The sequence below is a fragment of the Carcharhinus amblyrhynchos genome, unplaced genomic scaffold, assembly GCF_965287045.1.
Source record: "Carcharhinus amblyrhynchos unplaced genomic scaffold, sCarAmb.v2.hapA scaffold_37, whole genome shotgun sequence".
Classification (NCBI taxonomy): domain Eukaryota; kingdom Metazoa; phylum Chordata; class Chondrichthyes; order Carcharhiniformes; family Carcharhinidae; genus Carcharhinus; species Carcharhinus amblyrhynchos.
Window position 1 is genome coordinate 4,259,515 of NW_027649778.1, and position 16,892 is coordinate 4,276,406.

Genomic DNA, 16,892 nt, shown 5'->3' on the forward strand with positions numbered 1-16,892 from the left:
TTGTTTATATGACACTGAAGAAATGGGATTGATTCTGCCCAAGCGGCTATAAGTACTCCTGTTGCGAAGTTAATTAGTGTCTGGGTCTGTCCTCTCTTTTTTCCCCCCTTCAGCTGCCTCTAGAATGATTGCTAACAGTTTGAGCAGAGAATCCCCACCTTCTACTCCTGTCCGGAGGCCTGAAACAAGCACTTCCAAGATATCCGTCACTGTGGCCAACAAACTTGCCACAAAGAAAGCAGGTATGAAAGGGGAATGAGACCTCCTTGCAACCTGGTCACCATTTTCCTGTTACCCTAGAGCTTGAGGCTGTACGCCCTGTGTGATGCATGTTTAGAATTTGTTTTGTTTATGTCCCTTTTGCCTGTTCCAGTGGTCTGGTGTCTCTTCTTTCTCTGGCCGGGTTTAAGGCAAAATTAAGTCTCACTGCAACAGTTGATTATCTCCCTGCTTCCGCACCATTGTCTCCCTTTGCTTACTCTCGGTAACGATTGGTGGACATGGAATGTGAGGCGGATTTGGTACCACGCTGGAATATTATTCTGGCAGGTCACAGGAGAACAAACAGGATTGGGAACTGATGTGGAGAATCTAAAGGTATTCGACACAGGGTCACTGTAGGTGAATCAGACAACAGTTCATTTGATACGGGATAGCACTCTGAGATTGCTCTGAGATGCTGCTCAGAGTTGCACAGTTTCTTCCATACATTAATACCATCCTTTCAACCCTTCATCATTGACTCACGTTGTTCTTATCACGTCTAGTTCTGTACGTCCACAATTACAGGTGTAGCCGCAAAAAGGTCAAGGCATGGTTTGTCCTTCAACACAATGGCTTCAGTTAGTTCAAAAACACAAACCTGCCTTCTCCAGCCTGACACTGCCCTGTCATCCCTTTATCTTAACCTGACCCTGAGGTCAGGCAGCCCTTTTTGATTAGCATCCCCTTGTCCAAGCCTGACCAAAAGGGGACATTCCTTACTACACCTAATTGAGTGATCCCATTTACTGCAAGCAAGTTTTAAATCACTTTACCCAGCCTGAATATCTCATTATACGCCACACCAGGACCCATGGCTGCATCCTGTTCTCTCCAGCTTGGAGTGCTGAGGGATAACTGTTGCAACCTCGCCCACTGTTCCTGCTTCTGGCAGCTGAGTGAAAGCTGGTGATCCTGGGACTTTCTTAGCCAGGCGAACTGGGATGGTGAATTTATTTTGGGAGAACTTTAGGAAGAAGTTATTCTTTGCAAGGCAGGCATATGATGATCTACAAGTCACAGGATAACAAATAGGATTGGGAACTGGCAGCACAGTGGTTAGCACTGCTGCCGCCAGGGACGGGGGTTCAATTCCCTGCTTGGGTCTGCATGTTCTCTCCGTGTCTGCGTGGGTTTTCTCCGGATGCTCCGGTTTCCCCCCTCAGTCTGAAAGATGTGCTGGTTAGGTGAATTGGCCGTGCTTACTTCTCCCTCAGTGTGCCCGAACAGGAGTGTGGTGACTCGGGGATTTTCACGGTAACTTCATTGCAGTGTTAATGTAAGCCTACTTGTGACACTTTTAAATAAACTTTAAACTTAAGCCCCCTCCTGCCCTGCCCCAATGAGCTACTGAGAGGAACAAGAAGTGTACTTTGATCTTTAATATATGACGTCCACGACTGTGTTTTCAGAATGTATTTTTGGCTGATCCTATAGCTAGGCCTGCAAAATATTACCCGTGACCAGCTGAGCAGAGTAATATTTTTCTTGTGTGGACAGAATTGATTGAAGTGTAAGAATACAGTTCCCAATTTGACTCCCAGCAAAAAAAAAATTCTCCATGGTGTCTCCTAACTTTCTGCTAAAGAATCTTGTGAGCTGAATGCGTTTGCTCCCACTCTGTCCTGCTCTCGGGAAGAACAGAATGGCTGTTTTAACAGCGTGTGTCTTCTGCATGTGGCTGCAGAGTATAACTGACTCAAAAAGATCTAACTGTGACAGCAAAAAGCAATGGTGATTGTCACAGTCATCGCTATTGTACTTGGAGTTTTAATCTACAGTTTATTGTTAATTTAGACAAATCACCTCATCAATAATGCAAATTATTCAATTTTAATGCAACTGAATAAATCTGCAGGATAATTAGTGCTTAAAAATTGAATTGTGAAATAATTTGAGGTGTAAGCAACTTCAGAGTTGGCAATAAACTGTAGGTTAGGATCTGGGCCTCAAAGGTTGGTGCGAGGTGTGTTTTCCTTGTTCAGAACCTTTGCGACGTTTCCTCCTTCACACCTTAAACTGACCGTCAGCATTCTGTTGTTCAGTTCTCACCAGACCGGCCGACCCAGGTCCCGAGACCTCTGCAAAGCGACGCCGTGTGACTGCGGAAATGGAAGGTAAATACATAATCAGTATGCCAAAAGGGACAACTGCAAAAACTAAGAAAATCCTGGAGCAGCAAGCCTCGAAAGGTAACGTGATCACGCAGTGCTTACTGTTGGGTGATTGCAGCATGCTAACACAGCAAGTACTCCTTGTGTTGTAGTGCAGACTAAGCCTGTAAATATCTTGGCACTAATAAATACGGGCTGCCAATTTTTGTTCTGAAAGTGATGTTGCTGATTCTTGTATTTGGAGACTCACCAGTTTGTGCGTTTCTACTTTAGACACCAGAAAGCTTCAAATTCTCGATATACTAACACTTCGTATTGAAACAAAATCCTAACCCTTCAGGTTTCAATCTCTGCCGTGTTTTGGAAATGATTGAACTGATGCCAGTGCTGTAATCATTTTCTTGTTCTAACTCCAGGTGTGCCGCGAATGTCTGTTTTTGATAGGCTTGGTGCAGAGGCAAAAGCAGACACAACGACTGGGACTAAGGTGAGGCCGGAATGAACTGGAATGTAATTTTTTAAAAAAAGAAGCAGATTGCTTCATGTTGTCTTCCGTGAGCAGATCAGATAAGCTGCAGATCCCTAGACTTTGAGATCAAATCACATTGTTGCTCTTTGCCAAATTGAGATGATTTGTTGACACCAAGATGACCGAATTGGCTCATTAATCTCTGAAGGGGGAGCTACCAAATCAGTTCAGTCTAGTTCACTTCCACACACTCCAATGATTCATAACTCCCAGTGAGCCATTTGGTCACAGAAACAGTTGCGATTAGAGAGACATCCATCTACTCCAGGCAACTAGGAGCGAAGAGCAAAGAAAATTACAGCACAGGAACAGGCCTGTCGGCCCTCCAAGCCTGCACTGATCATGCTGCCTGACTGAACTAAAACCCCCTACCCTTCCAGGGACTATATCCCCCTCTTCCCATCCTATTCATGTATTTGTCCAGACGCCTCTTAAAACTCACTATCTGTATCTGCTTACACTACATCACCCAGCAGCAAGTTCCAGGCACCCATCACCCTCTGTGTAAAAAAAAAATACTGCCTTGTACATCTCCTTTAAACCTTGCCCCTCGCACCTTAAACCTATGCCTCCCAGTAATTGATTCTTCCACCCTGGGGAAAAAGCTTCTGACTACCCACTCTGTCCGTGCCCCTCATAATCTTGTAGACTTCTATCAGGTCACCCCTCAACCTCCATCGTTCTAGTGAGAACAAACCAAGTTTCACTAACCTCTTCCATATCAGGCAACATCTGGTAAACTTTTTCTGTACCCTCTCCAAAGCCTCCACATCCATCTGGTAGTGTAGCGACCGGGGTTATACACTATATGTTCCAAGTATGGCCCAACTGAGGTTCTCTAAAGCATCAACATAACTTGCCAATTTTTAAATTCAATGGCAGGCGAAGGCCATTCAGCCTTTGAGTCTGTTCCACCAATCAGTGAATTAATGACCAAACTATATCCTAACTGTCCCCCAGCTGCCTTGTCTCCATTACCTTTTTATACTCGTAGCTACTAAAAATCTTATCCACCTTGGATTTAAAAATATTATTTAAATGGCCTCACCAGCATTTTGAGAAGGGACACAGTAGTGGTTACGGTAGGAATCCAGAGGCCTGGACTAATGATCCTGCGATGTGGGTTGAAATCCAATGAGAGAGGGTCCAACTATCACCCCTTGACATTCAATGGCATTACCCCACTATCAACATCCTGGAGGTTACGAGAGCTGGTTAAAGACTAGGAATTCTGGGGCAAACACCTCCTGATTCTATCCCACCCTCCCTCCCCTAACCCCCAAAGCTTGTCTGCCATCTACAAAGAAAAAATCAGGAGTGTGATGGAATACTCCCTACTTTCCTGGATGGGTGCAGCTCCAACAACAGTCAAATCTCAGCACCATCCAGGACAAAGCAGCTGCGCTTGATTGGCACCCCATCCACAAACATTCACTCCCTCCAACACCAACGAACGGTGGCAGCCGTTTGTACCATCTACAAGATGCACTACAGGAACTCACCAAGATTCCTTAGGCAGCACCTTCCAGACCCATGACCACTCCCGTCTAGAAGGGCAAGAGCAGCAGATACCTGGGAGCACCAACACCTGGAGGTTTCCCTCCAAGTCACTTACATCCTGACTTGGCTGTTCCTTCACTGTCGCTGTGCTCAAAGTCCTGGAACTCCCTCCCTAACAGCACTGTGGGTGTCCCTATCACATGGACTGTAGCGGTTCAAGAGGCAGCTCATCACCACCTTCTCAAGGATCCATTAGGGATGGGCAATAAATGCTGGCCAAGCCAGTGACACCCACATCCTGTAAAATGAAATTTTAAAAATCCCAGCATGACAGCTGAGGAATTTAAATTCAAGAACTTCAAACCTGGAATAGAAAACTAATGGCAACCATTAAATTATCAATTCTCGTTACAAAAAACTCAGTAGCCTCACTAATGCCCTTCGGATATCTGCCATTGTTACCTAGTCTGGCCTACATTTTAGTCCCTTCGAAATAAGTTCCCTTTGAGATAAGAACATAAGAACTAGGAGCAGGAGTAGGCCCTCTGGTCCCTTGAGCCTGCTCCACCATTCAATAAGATCATGGCTGATCTTTTTGTGGACTCAGCTCCACTTACCGCCTCCCTGCTTCTACCACATCTATTCCCTTCATAATCTTATATGTTTCTATAAGATCTCCCCTCATTCTTCTGAATTCCAATGAGTATAGCCCCAGTCTACTCAGTCTGTCCTCATAAACCAACCCTCTCAACTCCGGAATCAACCTAGTGAATCTCCTCTGCACCCCCTCCAGTGCCGGTATATCCTTTCTGAAGTAAGGAGACCAAAACTGTACACAGTACTCCAGGTGTTATACAGCACCTTATCCAGCTGCAACACCTCCCTGTTTCTAAACTCCTTCCCTCTAGCAATGAAAGACAAAATTCGATTTGCTGCGTTAATTATCTGCTGCACCTGCAAACCAACATTTTGAGGCCGAACAAGGCACTCAGTTGTACTCCAGAAGTTGGCTGGTCCTTCATCTTCCCAAAGAATAGGGATGGTCAATAAACTAAATCTTTCTTGCTTCTGTGATGTGAGGAGTCATCACCAGTGCCATTCAAACAGCACTTGCCCACAGTTAACCTGCTCATGAATGATATGTTTGTCTTCCACCAGGGCCACTGAGACCCAGAGCCCAGTCCTTAAAAGGTAGAATGGTTCACAGGTATTAAATTCTCAACAGCTTATGTTTAAATGGTATTAATAATCTTAAAAAAAAAATTCAGTGATAAGTCTATTTATCAGTCACAAGTCAGCTTACATTAACACTGCAATGAAGTTACTGTGAAAATCCTCCAGTTGCCACACTCTGGTGCCTGTTCGGGTACACTGAGGGAGAACTTAGCACGGCCTAACCAGCACATCTTTGAGAGGAAACCAGAGCACCTGGAAGAAACCCACGCAGACACGGGGAGAACGTGCAAACTCCACACACAGTCACCCAAGCTGGTAATCGAACCCGGGTCCCTGGCGCTGTGAAGCAGCAGCACTAATCGTAATCCCCATAACCTGCCAACTTTATGGTGTTGTTCCTTCTCCTTTCTAAATTCCTCCCCTCTCCCTGAACTCCCCCACCCTTTAATTGCAGCCTCTTAGAAACCATGTCACCCTTTTTCCTCCTGTATAAAACACTAGTTCGACCCCAACTAGAGTATTGTGTCCAATTCTGGACGTCACACTTTAGGAAGGATGCAAAAGTAACGCAGAGGGTGAAAAAAAGATTCATGGGAATAGTTCCAGGAGCGAGAGAATGCAGTTATGTAGCTAGATAGATGGGAGAAGCTGGGACTGTCCTCCGTGCTGAAGAAAAGGTTGAGAGGAGATTTGAGAAAGGTATTCAAAATCACCAAGGGTTTGGAGAAATGATGTGTAGAATCTAGCAGAAGGATCCATTATCAGGGAGATTAGCAGGGTAACTAAGTGGGATTACAGAGATGGGGCCTTCATAGAATATAGAAACCCTACAGTGCAGAAAGAGGCCACCTGGCCCATCGAGTCTGCACCACCCAGGCTCTACCCCCATGTCCCTACATTGGTGAGATTATTGTTGGTGCAAGCTCAATGGGCTGAATGGCCTCTTTCTGCCCTGTACGGATTCTGTGATTTAAAGTGATTGGCCAAAGAACATGTGCAAAAAAAGCTTTTCACCCAGCATGTGGTTAGTATCTGGAATGTACTGCCTGAGATTGTGGTGATAAATTGCAGTCTCTGAAATTCATTGAATCCCCACAGTACAGAAGATAGCCATTCGGCCCATCGAGTCTTTACCGACCACATTACCACCCTATTCCAGTAACCCCACACATTTACCCTGCTAATCCCCTTGAGACTAGGGTCAATTTAGCACAGCCAATCAATCTAACCTGCACGTCCTTGGAGTGCGAGAGGAAACCAGAGCACCCGGAGGAAACCCACACAGACACAGAAGAACGTGCAAACCTCCACATAGACAGTGACCCAAGGCCGGAATTGACCCTGGGTCCCTGGCGCTGTGAAGCAGCAGTGCTAACCACTGTGCCACTGTGTTGCTATTCTCTCGCTGTTTCACTGCCTTTGTTTCCTCCTTTACACCCTCCTTGAAATTCTTCCGGTGACCAAGCTTTTGGCAACCTCTCCTAATTCTTCTCTCATTTGCCTCAGTGTCCGTGTGAAGTATCAGGCAATGTGTTTTTATGGCACAGTGGGTCAGCACTGCTGCCTCACAGTGCCAGGGACCCGGGTTTGATTCCTGCCCTGGTCACTGTCTGTGTGTCGTGTCTGCACGTTCTCTCCCTGTGTCTGCGTGAGTTTCCTCCGGGTGCTCCAGTTTCCTCCCACAGTCCGAAAGACATGCTCATTAGGGTGCATTGGCCGTGCTAAATTCTCCCTCAGTGTACCCAAACAGGTGCTGGAGTGTGACGGCTAGGGGATTGTCACAGTAACTTCATTGCAGTGTTAATGTAAGCGGACTTGAGTAATAAATAAATTTAACTTACTCTTGTTTTGCCTAGGGGAGATCCCAGATTGCTTTACATCCAGCGATGTACTTCTGAAGTGTAGCTACTGTTGCAATGTGGGAAACATGGCAGCCAGTTTGCACGTAGCAAGATCCCCCAAACTGCACAGTGACCATGACCAGATAGCCTCTCTTTTGTAATGTTGGTTGAGGAATGCTGTAGATAGATGTGCAAACAGCAAAGGCAGCACTCAGCAACTTGACAGAGAGAGAGAGAGAGCAAGCTAACATGTCAGGTGAAAGACTTTTCACCAGAACCGGTAGAATAGAGAGATTTGATAGTTTGTCAGCGCTTACAGAGCTGGGGAGACCGGGTGGAAAAAAAACAAAGTACTGGTCAGGATAGGGGCGGGGTGAAGATGATTTGAATAATTAAAGGAATGATGATGTAAGGCAAATGGGGAGGGGTTAGTTAAAAACAAAAGATCTGTCCAGAGGAGTTGTAACTGATAACAGTGGAATCATTGTCAGCGCCTATTTGCAGATAGGAATGGTGTTCAAAATCTTAGGCACCTGTTTGGGTGGCACAGTGGTTAGCACTACTGCCTCACAGTGCCAGGGACCTGGGTTCAATTCCCGGCTTGGGTCACTGTCTGTGTGGAGTCTGCACGTTCTCCCCGTGTCTGCGTGGGTTTCCTCCGGGTGCTCTGGTTTCCTCCCACAGTCCGAAAGACGTGCGGATTAGGTTGATTGGCCATGCTAAATTGTCCCTTAGTGTCAGGGTGGCTAGCTAGGGTAAATGCACGGGGTTATAGGGTTAGGGTCCTGGGTGGGATTGTGGTTGGTGCAAACGCGATGGGTCGAATAGCCTCCTGCACTGTAGGATTCTATGAGAGAGGAGGTGAGAAGCTTCCCGCAAGACAGCAATAATACCCTGCATCATTCTTTTCCAATTCTTGAGCTGCCACCTTCACTCCCAAGGAATGGTTCATGGCACACAGCAACCCCACGGTTTGCATGGTGGCTCAGTGGTTAGCACTACTGCCTCGCAGCGCCAGAGATCCAGGTTCGATTCCCGGCTTGGGTCACTGTCTATGCAGAGTCTGCACATCCTCCTCGTGTCTGCGTGGGTTTCCTCCCACAGTCCGAAAGACGTGCTGGTTAGGTGCTTTGGCCTTGCTAAATTCTCCCTCAGTGTACCCGAACAGGTGCCAGAGTGTGGTGACGTGGAGATTTTCACTGTAATTTCATTGCAGTGTTAATGTAAGTGAGTTAGGAGAGGCTGGATAGACTGGGAATTTTTTCTCTGGAGCGTAGGAGGCTTAGGGGGTGATCTTGTAGGGGTCTGTAAAATAATGAGTGGCATAGATTAGCTAGATAGTCAATATCTTTTCCCAAAGGTAGGGTAATCGTCAACTAGATGGCATAGGTTTAAGGTGAGAGGGGAGAGATGTAAAAGTGCCCAGAGGGGCAATTTTTTCTTCTGGTTTCCCATTCAGGGGCCAAGCGATCAGAATTTTCTTTTATGTTTGAGGGATTAACCGGTTCACGGATTAATGGTGACTGAGTTAGATTCCTTAAAGGAGCTACTGAGTGCCCTTAATGTGAATTGAGAATCATGTTCGCGATTATTCTATTTGTCATTGGCAGGGAATTTTGGCACCTCGTTCATGAAGGTTAATGTGCAGGTTTATTCGGCAGTTAGGAAGGCAAAGGCAATGTTAGCATTCATGTCGAGAGGGCTAGAATTCAAGAACAGGGGTGTACTTCTGAGGCTGCATAAAGCTCTGGTCCGACCCCATTTGGAGTATTGCGAGCAATATATCAAAGGAAGGATGTGCTGGAAAGGGTCTGGAGGAGGTTCACAAGAATGATCCCTGGAACAAAAAGCTTGTCGTATGAGGAACAGTTGAGGAATCTGGTTCTGTACTCGTTGGAGTTTAGAAGGATGAGGGGGTATCTGATTGAAACTTACAGGATACTGCGAGGCCCTGGATAGAGTGGACGTGGAGAGGATGTTTCCACTAGTAGGAAAAACTAGTACCAGAGGGGGCAACCTCAGGCTAAAGGGACAATCCTTTAAAACAGAGATGGGGAGGAAGTTCTCCAGCCAGAGAGTGGGGAATCTGTGGAACTCTTTGTCACAGAAGGCTGTGGAGGCCGGGTTGTTGAGTGTCTTTAAGCAGAGATAGATAGGTTCTTGATTAATAAGGGGATCAGGGGTAATGGGGTTGAGAAAAATATCAACCATGATTGAATGGCGGAGCAGATCCGATAGCCGAATTCTGCTCCCATGTCTTATGAAATGTGGCTTTTGGCAGTCTAGGTATTTTTACCCTTGAAGATTTTTGTGCAGATTATGGGAGGGATTTTTTTTATTACGAGGGATCTTCTGGTGTCAGTTTTGCAACACTAATCAGTGAGATGTTTTCTAGAAATATCTGTCGGCAGAAGTTATGCATCTTCGGTCTCTGAGTCACCATTTTCTCTCTCTCACTGCGCTTCCCCCTTTACATAATCTTGGAAGTATAGGAAAGGCATTATTTTAAATAAATTATTCTCTGCAATAAAAGCAAAATGATGGGGAATTTGGAAGCAGTATTTCACACTCTGTGTTCTGCTGACATTGCCAGCATTGCTTGATCGAATTACCACTTTATAAAGCCATTAAGGGCAAGCCTTCAGTTGTCTGAGTGCTGTTGCAGTGAAATATGGCACGCTATTCATAAAAGCAATGTGTATCTGATGGAAGAAAACAACAGTACACAAGCCTGAAATAGCTGCTCCCTGTGCATGAGCATTGTAGCTCTGAGCATCGGTGCCTCACAAATCCATCGAACCCAGACCATTATGAAAGATGATCCAGTTATTACAGGAATGGCACAATATGCGTTCTTATACCAGCAGCAACCTGCAAAATGTTGGTGTTGAAATTGGTATCTTTAGAATCATAGAATCGCTGCAGTGCAGAAGGAGGCCATTCAGCCCATCGAGTCTGCAAAGACATCAATCCCACCCCGGTCCCATCCTTGGTAGTCCCCACATTTACCCTGCTAACCCCTCTAACCTAGGGGTATCCCAGGACACTAAGGGGCAATTTAGCATAGCCAATCCACCTAACCTGCACGTCTTTGGACTGTGGGAGGAAACTGGAGCACCATGCAGAGGGGGGAGAATGTGCGAACTCCACACGGTGACTCAAGACAGCAGAAGGAAGCCCACTGAGTCTGCACTAAAAGCAATCCCATCCAGGTCCTGTTCCTCTAACCCCACATACTTACCTTGCTACCCCCCCTGACACTAACAGATAATTTAGCATGGCCAATCAACCTAACCTGCACATTTCTTTAATGCAAAAATACTCAGTGAATCTTCACCCTCCTCATGCCATTCTTCTCCATCCTTCCCATGCCATCTTTCCAATGACTCAGTTGCAAGTTAATATGTTGACAGCAGTTGCAACTAGAATCAAGATTCTCAATATATATGGATGTCAGTGGTGTAATCTAGAGAATCTTCCAAAGCCATCTCCTCATTATAATTAAAGCACAGATTGTGCAAGAGTGGCCTCTCTTAATTGGTTCCATGTTTGACAATTTATTCCCTGGGATTTTGGGGTTATGTTGAGCAGCACTGGGAAATACACTGCTGTGGAAGCCATTCAGCCCATTGTACTTGTGGCAGCTTGCAGGAAGAGTGAACCATTTAACCCCATTCTCAACCCTTTGCACAGATCCTGTTAATTTTTTATTATTCAAATCTTTATCCATTTTCAAAGAACAGTACAGCACAGGAACAGGCCCTTCGGCCCAACAAGCCTGCACTGATTACATTGTCCTATCTAGACCAACTCATTGTTCATGTGCCTGTCCAGGTGAGTCTTAAATGTCACTAACATATCTGCCTCAACCACCTTACTTGGCAGTGCATTCCAGGCCCCCACTGTCCTCTACGTAAAAAAACTTACCCCGCACATCTCCACTGAACCTTCCTCCTCCCCCCTCACCTTGAACTTGTTCCCCCTTGTAATTGTCATTTCTGCCCTGGGGAAAAGCTTCCAACTGTTTACCCTATCCATATTCATAATTTTATAAACTTCTGTCAGGTCGCCCCCTCAGCCTCCTTCTTTCCAGGGAGAACAATCCCAGTTTATTCAATCTCTCCTCATAGCTAATACCCTCCACACCAGGCAACGTCCTGGTAAACCTTTTCTCTACTCTCTTCAAAGCTCTGAGAGAGTTGAGAGGAAGTGGGACAAATAGCTTGAGTGAACACAAGTGTGATTAGCTGAATGGCTGCCATCAGTGCTTTAAGAAGCTTTGATTTCAGATGAGTTCTGTTCTGGTCGTGTTTTCTTGTGATGTATTTCATGTTGAAAGAACTCTATACATAAAAAAAATCCCTTAATCCCTTGCTTATGATAAATTTATACACTCTGGGCTGAAATATTGTTTTCTATTTTACTTTATCTGAGCCTTTTATCACTTTCTATCTGATCTCTTAATCTTTGTTCTAAAGAATAGCCTCAAACTCTCTGGTCTTGTTTCGTAATTCGAACACACGTCACAATTTCAGCCAGACAGTTGGATTAAACATGAAGCGCATTCAGCGACTGCTGTACCTTTACTGAAGTTCTGCGTCTCTTTTAGCCGACAGGAGTTTTCAGCCGTCTAGGTGAAGTTGTCGACCAGAAGAAGGAGAGCAGTGACGAGGATGACACTGGTTCAGTTCTTCAGTACGCTGGGGTTTTGAAGAGAGCCCCAAGTGCAGTCGCAAAGGAGAGTACCAAGATCACCCTCACGACCAAGGAGAAAGCTTCAGCTGCCAAGGCCAAGAATACGGTTACCACCATTAGGCGGCTGTCCATCCCCAAAGCCAGCGGCAGGACGGTCCCAAGCGTTGGCGGTCAGGCAACGGCACCAGCCCCCGCCCTCCGACTGCAGCCAGCAACCAAAGCCAAGGTCAGCATCAGGCAGAGACTGGGGAAGCCCATTGCTGCCGAGGCAGACACACAGGACAACAAGGTCACCAGCACCAAAAGCCGAGGCAGCCCTGAGTTCACCGTGACCATCAAGAACACTGCACGGACTGCGGTCAGCACCAAAGTGACCAGCAGCTCTGAAGGGCGCCTTGCTCAGATGGACTCCACAGGGACTGTCAGTGTGTTTGAAAGGCTGGGGAAGAAGCTAAACTAGTGAGATTTCACCCAGGGCACACGCACACAATACTTTATTTTTGTATGTATAAGAGGTGCCTCCTTAGACATGGAAAATGACCACTTTTAGCATTGACTGAAGCACTGTGGTTTAGGTGACTCCCAAATACCTCTTTCTAGCCAAAAGTCACCAAGGATGAAGTGATAACACAAGGATCCTTTTGAGAGACAATAGTTGATGGGACAAAGTTTAAATTGACTCACGAATTTTCTTGCAATATATTGGGTACCCCAGTTTTTACGTGGGAGGGAGTTAGGTCTCTGTTTGAAGTTGTGCTAAAATAGATCTGGATATTTTGCACCTTAGATTACTGCCTTGCTTTGACATGAGTCTCAAAGCCTCCTGTCAAACCCAAACCATTGCCACTGTGTGATCTTTCTTTTTGCTACTTCACTGGGTGCAGTATATCCAATTGCAGTCACTAATTCAATGAACCCTGCGTGGGTGGGGGGGAGCTCAGACAGGTCTAGCTGTTCTGTTTACAACAAAGGTGTCATTGGGTTTTTCTGGTCTTGGGATATCTCAGCACTAAAGAACTGATGGACACACAACTATTCAAAGCATGATGCTTTCACAAAACTATTTTACGCATTTTGAGTGTTTTATGTCTAACCCTCTGTATACGCTCAGCTCCTTCCCAACTGTTTGTTTTCCGTGATTCCTAGAAGGTATAAAATCATCTTAATTCCACTCTTGTTACCATGATTTGAGTTACGGTGGTGATTTGACTGGTAGCTAGTTTGGTCTTGAACCCTGGGTAATCAAAGTAATTCATAGAATCCTACAGTATAAAAGGAGGTCATCAAGTTTGCACCAATCACAATCCCACCCAGGGCCTATCCCCATAACTCCATGCACTTACCCTAACTAGCCCCCCCGCCCCCCGACTCCCAACACTTAAGGGGCAATTTAGCACAGCCAATCCACCTAACCCGCACATCTTTGGAGTGTGGGAGAAAACCAGAGCACCTGGAGGAAACCCACAGACATAGGGAGAATGTGCCATCTCTGCCCAGACAGTGACCCAAGCTGGGAATTGAACCCGGGTCCCTGGAGCTGTGAGTCTAACCACTGTGCCACCCAATTTAAAAAAAAATGTTGAAGTGGCCAATTTTTAACATAGCCATGCCACTATTGCAGGTTAGGTACGTCTGTACATTAAATGTAGATGCTGCTTTTAACAACATGTTCATTTGAGTTCCACTGCCATTTAAGTTTGGCCACTAGTTGCCAAAATGTCACACCCAGGTTTTTGGTTTTTTTTTCACTTATGGGGAAATGACCCCTGGCAGTTTTTATGGGTCTTTTCATTAGAATGTTTGTGCATCCGTGTGATCTTAGGGTTGTTTCTTTCCTCCATTTTGATTACTGACAATGACTTAACTCTTTACTGCTCCAAGATATCTTTGCAAAAGCTAGAAGCTACAAGCAGGAGTAGGCTTTCCCTTCGAGGCTGCTCCACCATTCATTTGGCTGATCATCAAATTTAATATCCTGATCCCACCTTCCCCCCCCCCCTCATTATCCCTTTAACCCCAAGAGCTAGATCAAAAATCTGCTCAAAATCACGCAACGTTTTGGCATCAGAGGATGTTTTCTCCAGATCATGAACCATTTTGGAAAGATCCTAGTAAACATTCTTGTCAGTCCTGGGAAAGAAGTGTTTCAGAATTCTACCCCTGCCCAATCTCCAGCAGGTATAAAGAGGCTAACCTCCAGCTGGCTGCATTGCTCCGTGAACACCCTGTCGTTCAGTGTTGCTGTTCATCGCTCACTGTCACATTGACGAGTGCGTCTTCGTTAGTTTTATCCCAAGGAAAGCAAGTTTGCTGCCAGCTAATTTCCCCCAACTTTTGTTGATCCTCCTTATGGGCGGCACAGTGGTTAGTGCTGCTGCCTCACAGCACCAGGGACCCGGGTTCGATCCCCAGCTTGGGTCACTGTCTCTGTGGAATCTGCACATTCTCCTCGTGTCTGCGTGGGTTTTCCCCAGGTGCTCGGGTTTTCTCCACAGTCCGAAAGATGTGCTGGTTAGGGTGCGTTGGCCGTGCTAAATTCTCCCTCAGCGTACCCAAAGAGGTGCTGGAGTGTGGTGACAAGGGGATTTTCACAGTAACTTCATTGCAGTGTTAATGTAAGCCTACTTGTGGTATTGATAATAAACTTTTTAAAAAGCTTTATAGCTATCCATAAATACTTAAAAATCAGAAGATCTGATTATGTTAAAGGGAATAAAACCAGTCGGTTTTGTCACAAGTCGCAGTTTACCAAATTGTAATCAAAATTTTGGGAGCCATAATTTAAATTGCAGTGGAGTTTTTAACCAGTTTGTTCACAGTTACATAGAAGCCACTGAATAACATTCAGTCTTACAAGCTTTTAACAGCAACATGTTCCCCCTTTAAGCTTCATGGGAGATGTATCAGATAAAAGCAAAATACCGGGGATGCTGGAATCTGAGGCAAAAAAACAGAAAATGCTGGAAAATCTCAGCAGGTCTGACAACATCTGTGGGGAGATCATAAGATGTAGGGGGAGAGAACTCAGTTCAGATAATCACGCCTGCTCAGCCATTCGATTGTGGCGGATATGTTTCTCAACCCCATTCTCCTGCCTTTTCCCCGTAACCTTTGATTCCACTTACCAATCAAAAACCCAACTATCTCTGTCTTAAATACACTCAGTGACCTGGCCTCCTCCGTGGCAATGAATTCCACAGATTCACCACCCTCGGGCTGAAGAAATTCCTCTTTATCTCAGTCCTAAAGGAGCACCCCTTTACTCTGAGGCTGTGCCCTCGGATTCCAGTCTCTCCCACTAATGGAAACATCCTCTCCACGTCCACTCTCTCCAGGTCTTCCAGTATTCTGTAAGTTTCAATGAAATCCACCCCCACCCCCCATCCTTCTAAACTTCATTGAGCATGGATGCAGAGTCCTCAAAACGCTCCTCATCTGTCAAGCTTTTCATTCCTGGGATGGTTCTGGTGAGCCTCGTCTGGACCTTCTCCAAGGCCAGTACATCCTTCCTTAGACACAGGGCCCAGAATTCCTCCTCTTGGTTCTAAAGGGTCGTCCCTTTATTCTGAAGCTGTGCCCTCGGATCCCAGTCTCAGTGAGATTTCTCCCCCCCCATCTTTCTAAACTCCATCGCGAGAATAGAACATTTCACTGAAGCGATGTCATTTTTAAACAGAATAGAGGCAACGTTTCCATCCTGACTCAAAACGTGGGCTCTATTCTCTCCCCAGAGAAGCTGAGATTTTCTGCTTTTGTGTGCATTGTCAGATGAAACAGGCACATCAGCAACAAGGACAGATAGTGGAATTCTTGGTCAAACATGTAGGTTTTAAGGAGACTGTTAAAGGGAGAGATTGATTTAAGGAGGGAGCTTAAGGCCTAGAGGCAGCCAAAGGCACAGTTGCCAATGACATAGTTTCACTAACATATTGCATACGCCTGCGTTACTTATTTTGTTGACTACACAGTTTTAAAGGAGTTACATCTTTGTTACAAATACATCTTTGCTTTTTGTTTAAAATGTGCAAACTTTCTCGGAGCGATTGAAGAGAATTGTCTTTTTTTTCCTTAGCAAGCTTAGCCAGTTCTCACCTCGTCTACGACATCCTTTTTTTGGAAATTTGATGTCAATGGGAAATGCGGTGAAAAGATTAAGTCTCCACCCTCTTGGTCAGGAGGATTGATGACAGATCGAAAATTTTATTTAATTGAACCTGTAATGTTACATTGTTTCATGATTTTAAATGTGAGATTTAATTTTAAATGAAAATTAAAATCTGATGCGTGAAATTTTAACTCCTTAGGGTTGAATTAGCCTGGAATGGTATTTGTGGCACCGCTGTCATTTAAATTTAGCCGCTGTAAGGAAAATCATAGAAACCTGACATTGGAGAAGGAGGCTATTTGGCCCATCGAGTCTGCACTGACAACAATCCCACCCCAGCCCCACAACCCCACACATTTTACCTCCTGCTAATCCCTGCACATCCCCAGACATTGAGCAATTTAGCATAGCCAAACAATCTAACCCACACATAGAAACGTAGAAAAACTACAGCACAATACAGGCCCTTCGGTCTACAAAGTTGTGCCAAGCATGCCCCTACCTTAGAGATTACTAGGCTACTGATAACCCTCTATCTTACTAAGTTCCATGTTCTTATCTAAAAGCCTCTTAAAAGACCCTATCGAATCCACTCCACCACATCTTTGGTCTGAGAAAGGAAACCCACGCAGACACGGGGCGAATGTGCAAACTCCACACAGGATGTGGAG

General features: G+C 45.4%; 1 protein-coding gene across 5 annotated transcripts in view; it reads left to right on the forward strand.

Annotated features, from left to right (window-relative positions):
* Positions 1 to 16,412, forward strand: part of cunh19orf47 (chromosome unknown C19orf47 homolog) — a 41,086-nt gene extending 24,674 nt beyond the window's left edge. For 2 of the 5 annotated variants that reach the window (XM_080218265.1, XM_080218266.1), the window contains exons 5-8: positions 114 to 242; positions 2,307 to 2,453; positions 2,792 to 2,862; positions 12,031 to 16,412. In XM_080218265.1, the coding sequence (XP_080074391.1) occupies positions 114 to 242; positions 2,307 to 2,453; positions 2,792 to 2,862; positions 12,031 to 12,576 (893 nt within the window). In that variant the 3' untranslated portion in view covers positions 12,577 to 16,412. The remainder of the gene's footprint in view (positions 1 to 113; positions 243 to 2,306; positions 2,454 to 2,791; positions 2,863 to 12,030) is intronic. The other 3 variants (XM_080218267.1, XM_080218268.1, XM_080218269.1) reach the window with 3 other exon arrangements.
* Positions 16,413 to 16,892: the final 480 nt, after the last annotated feature.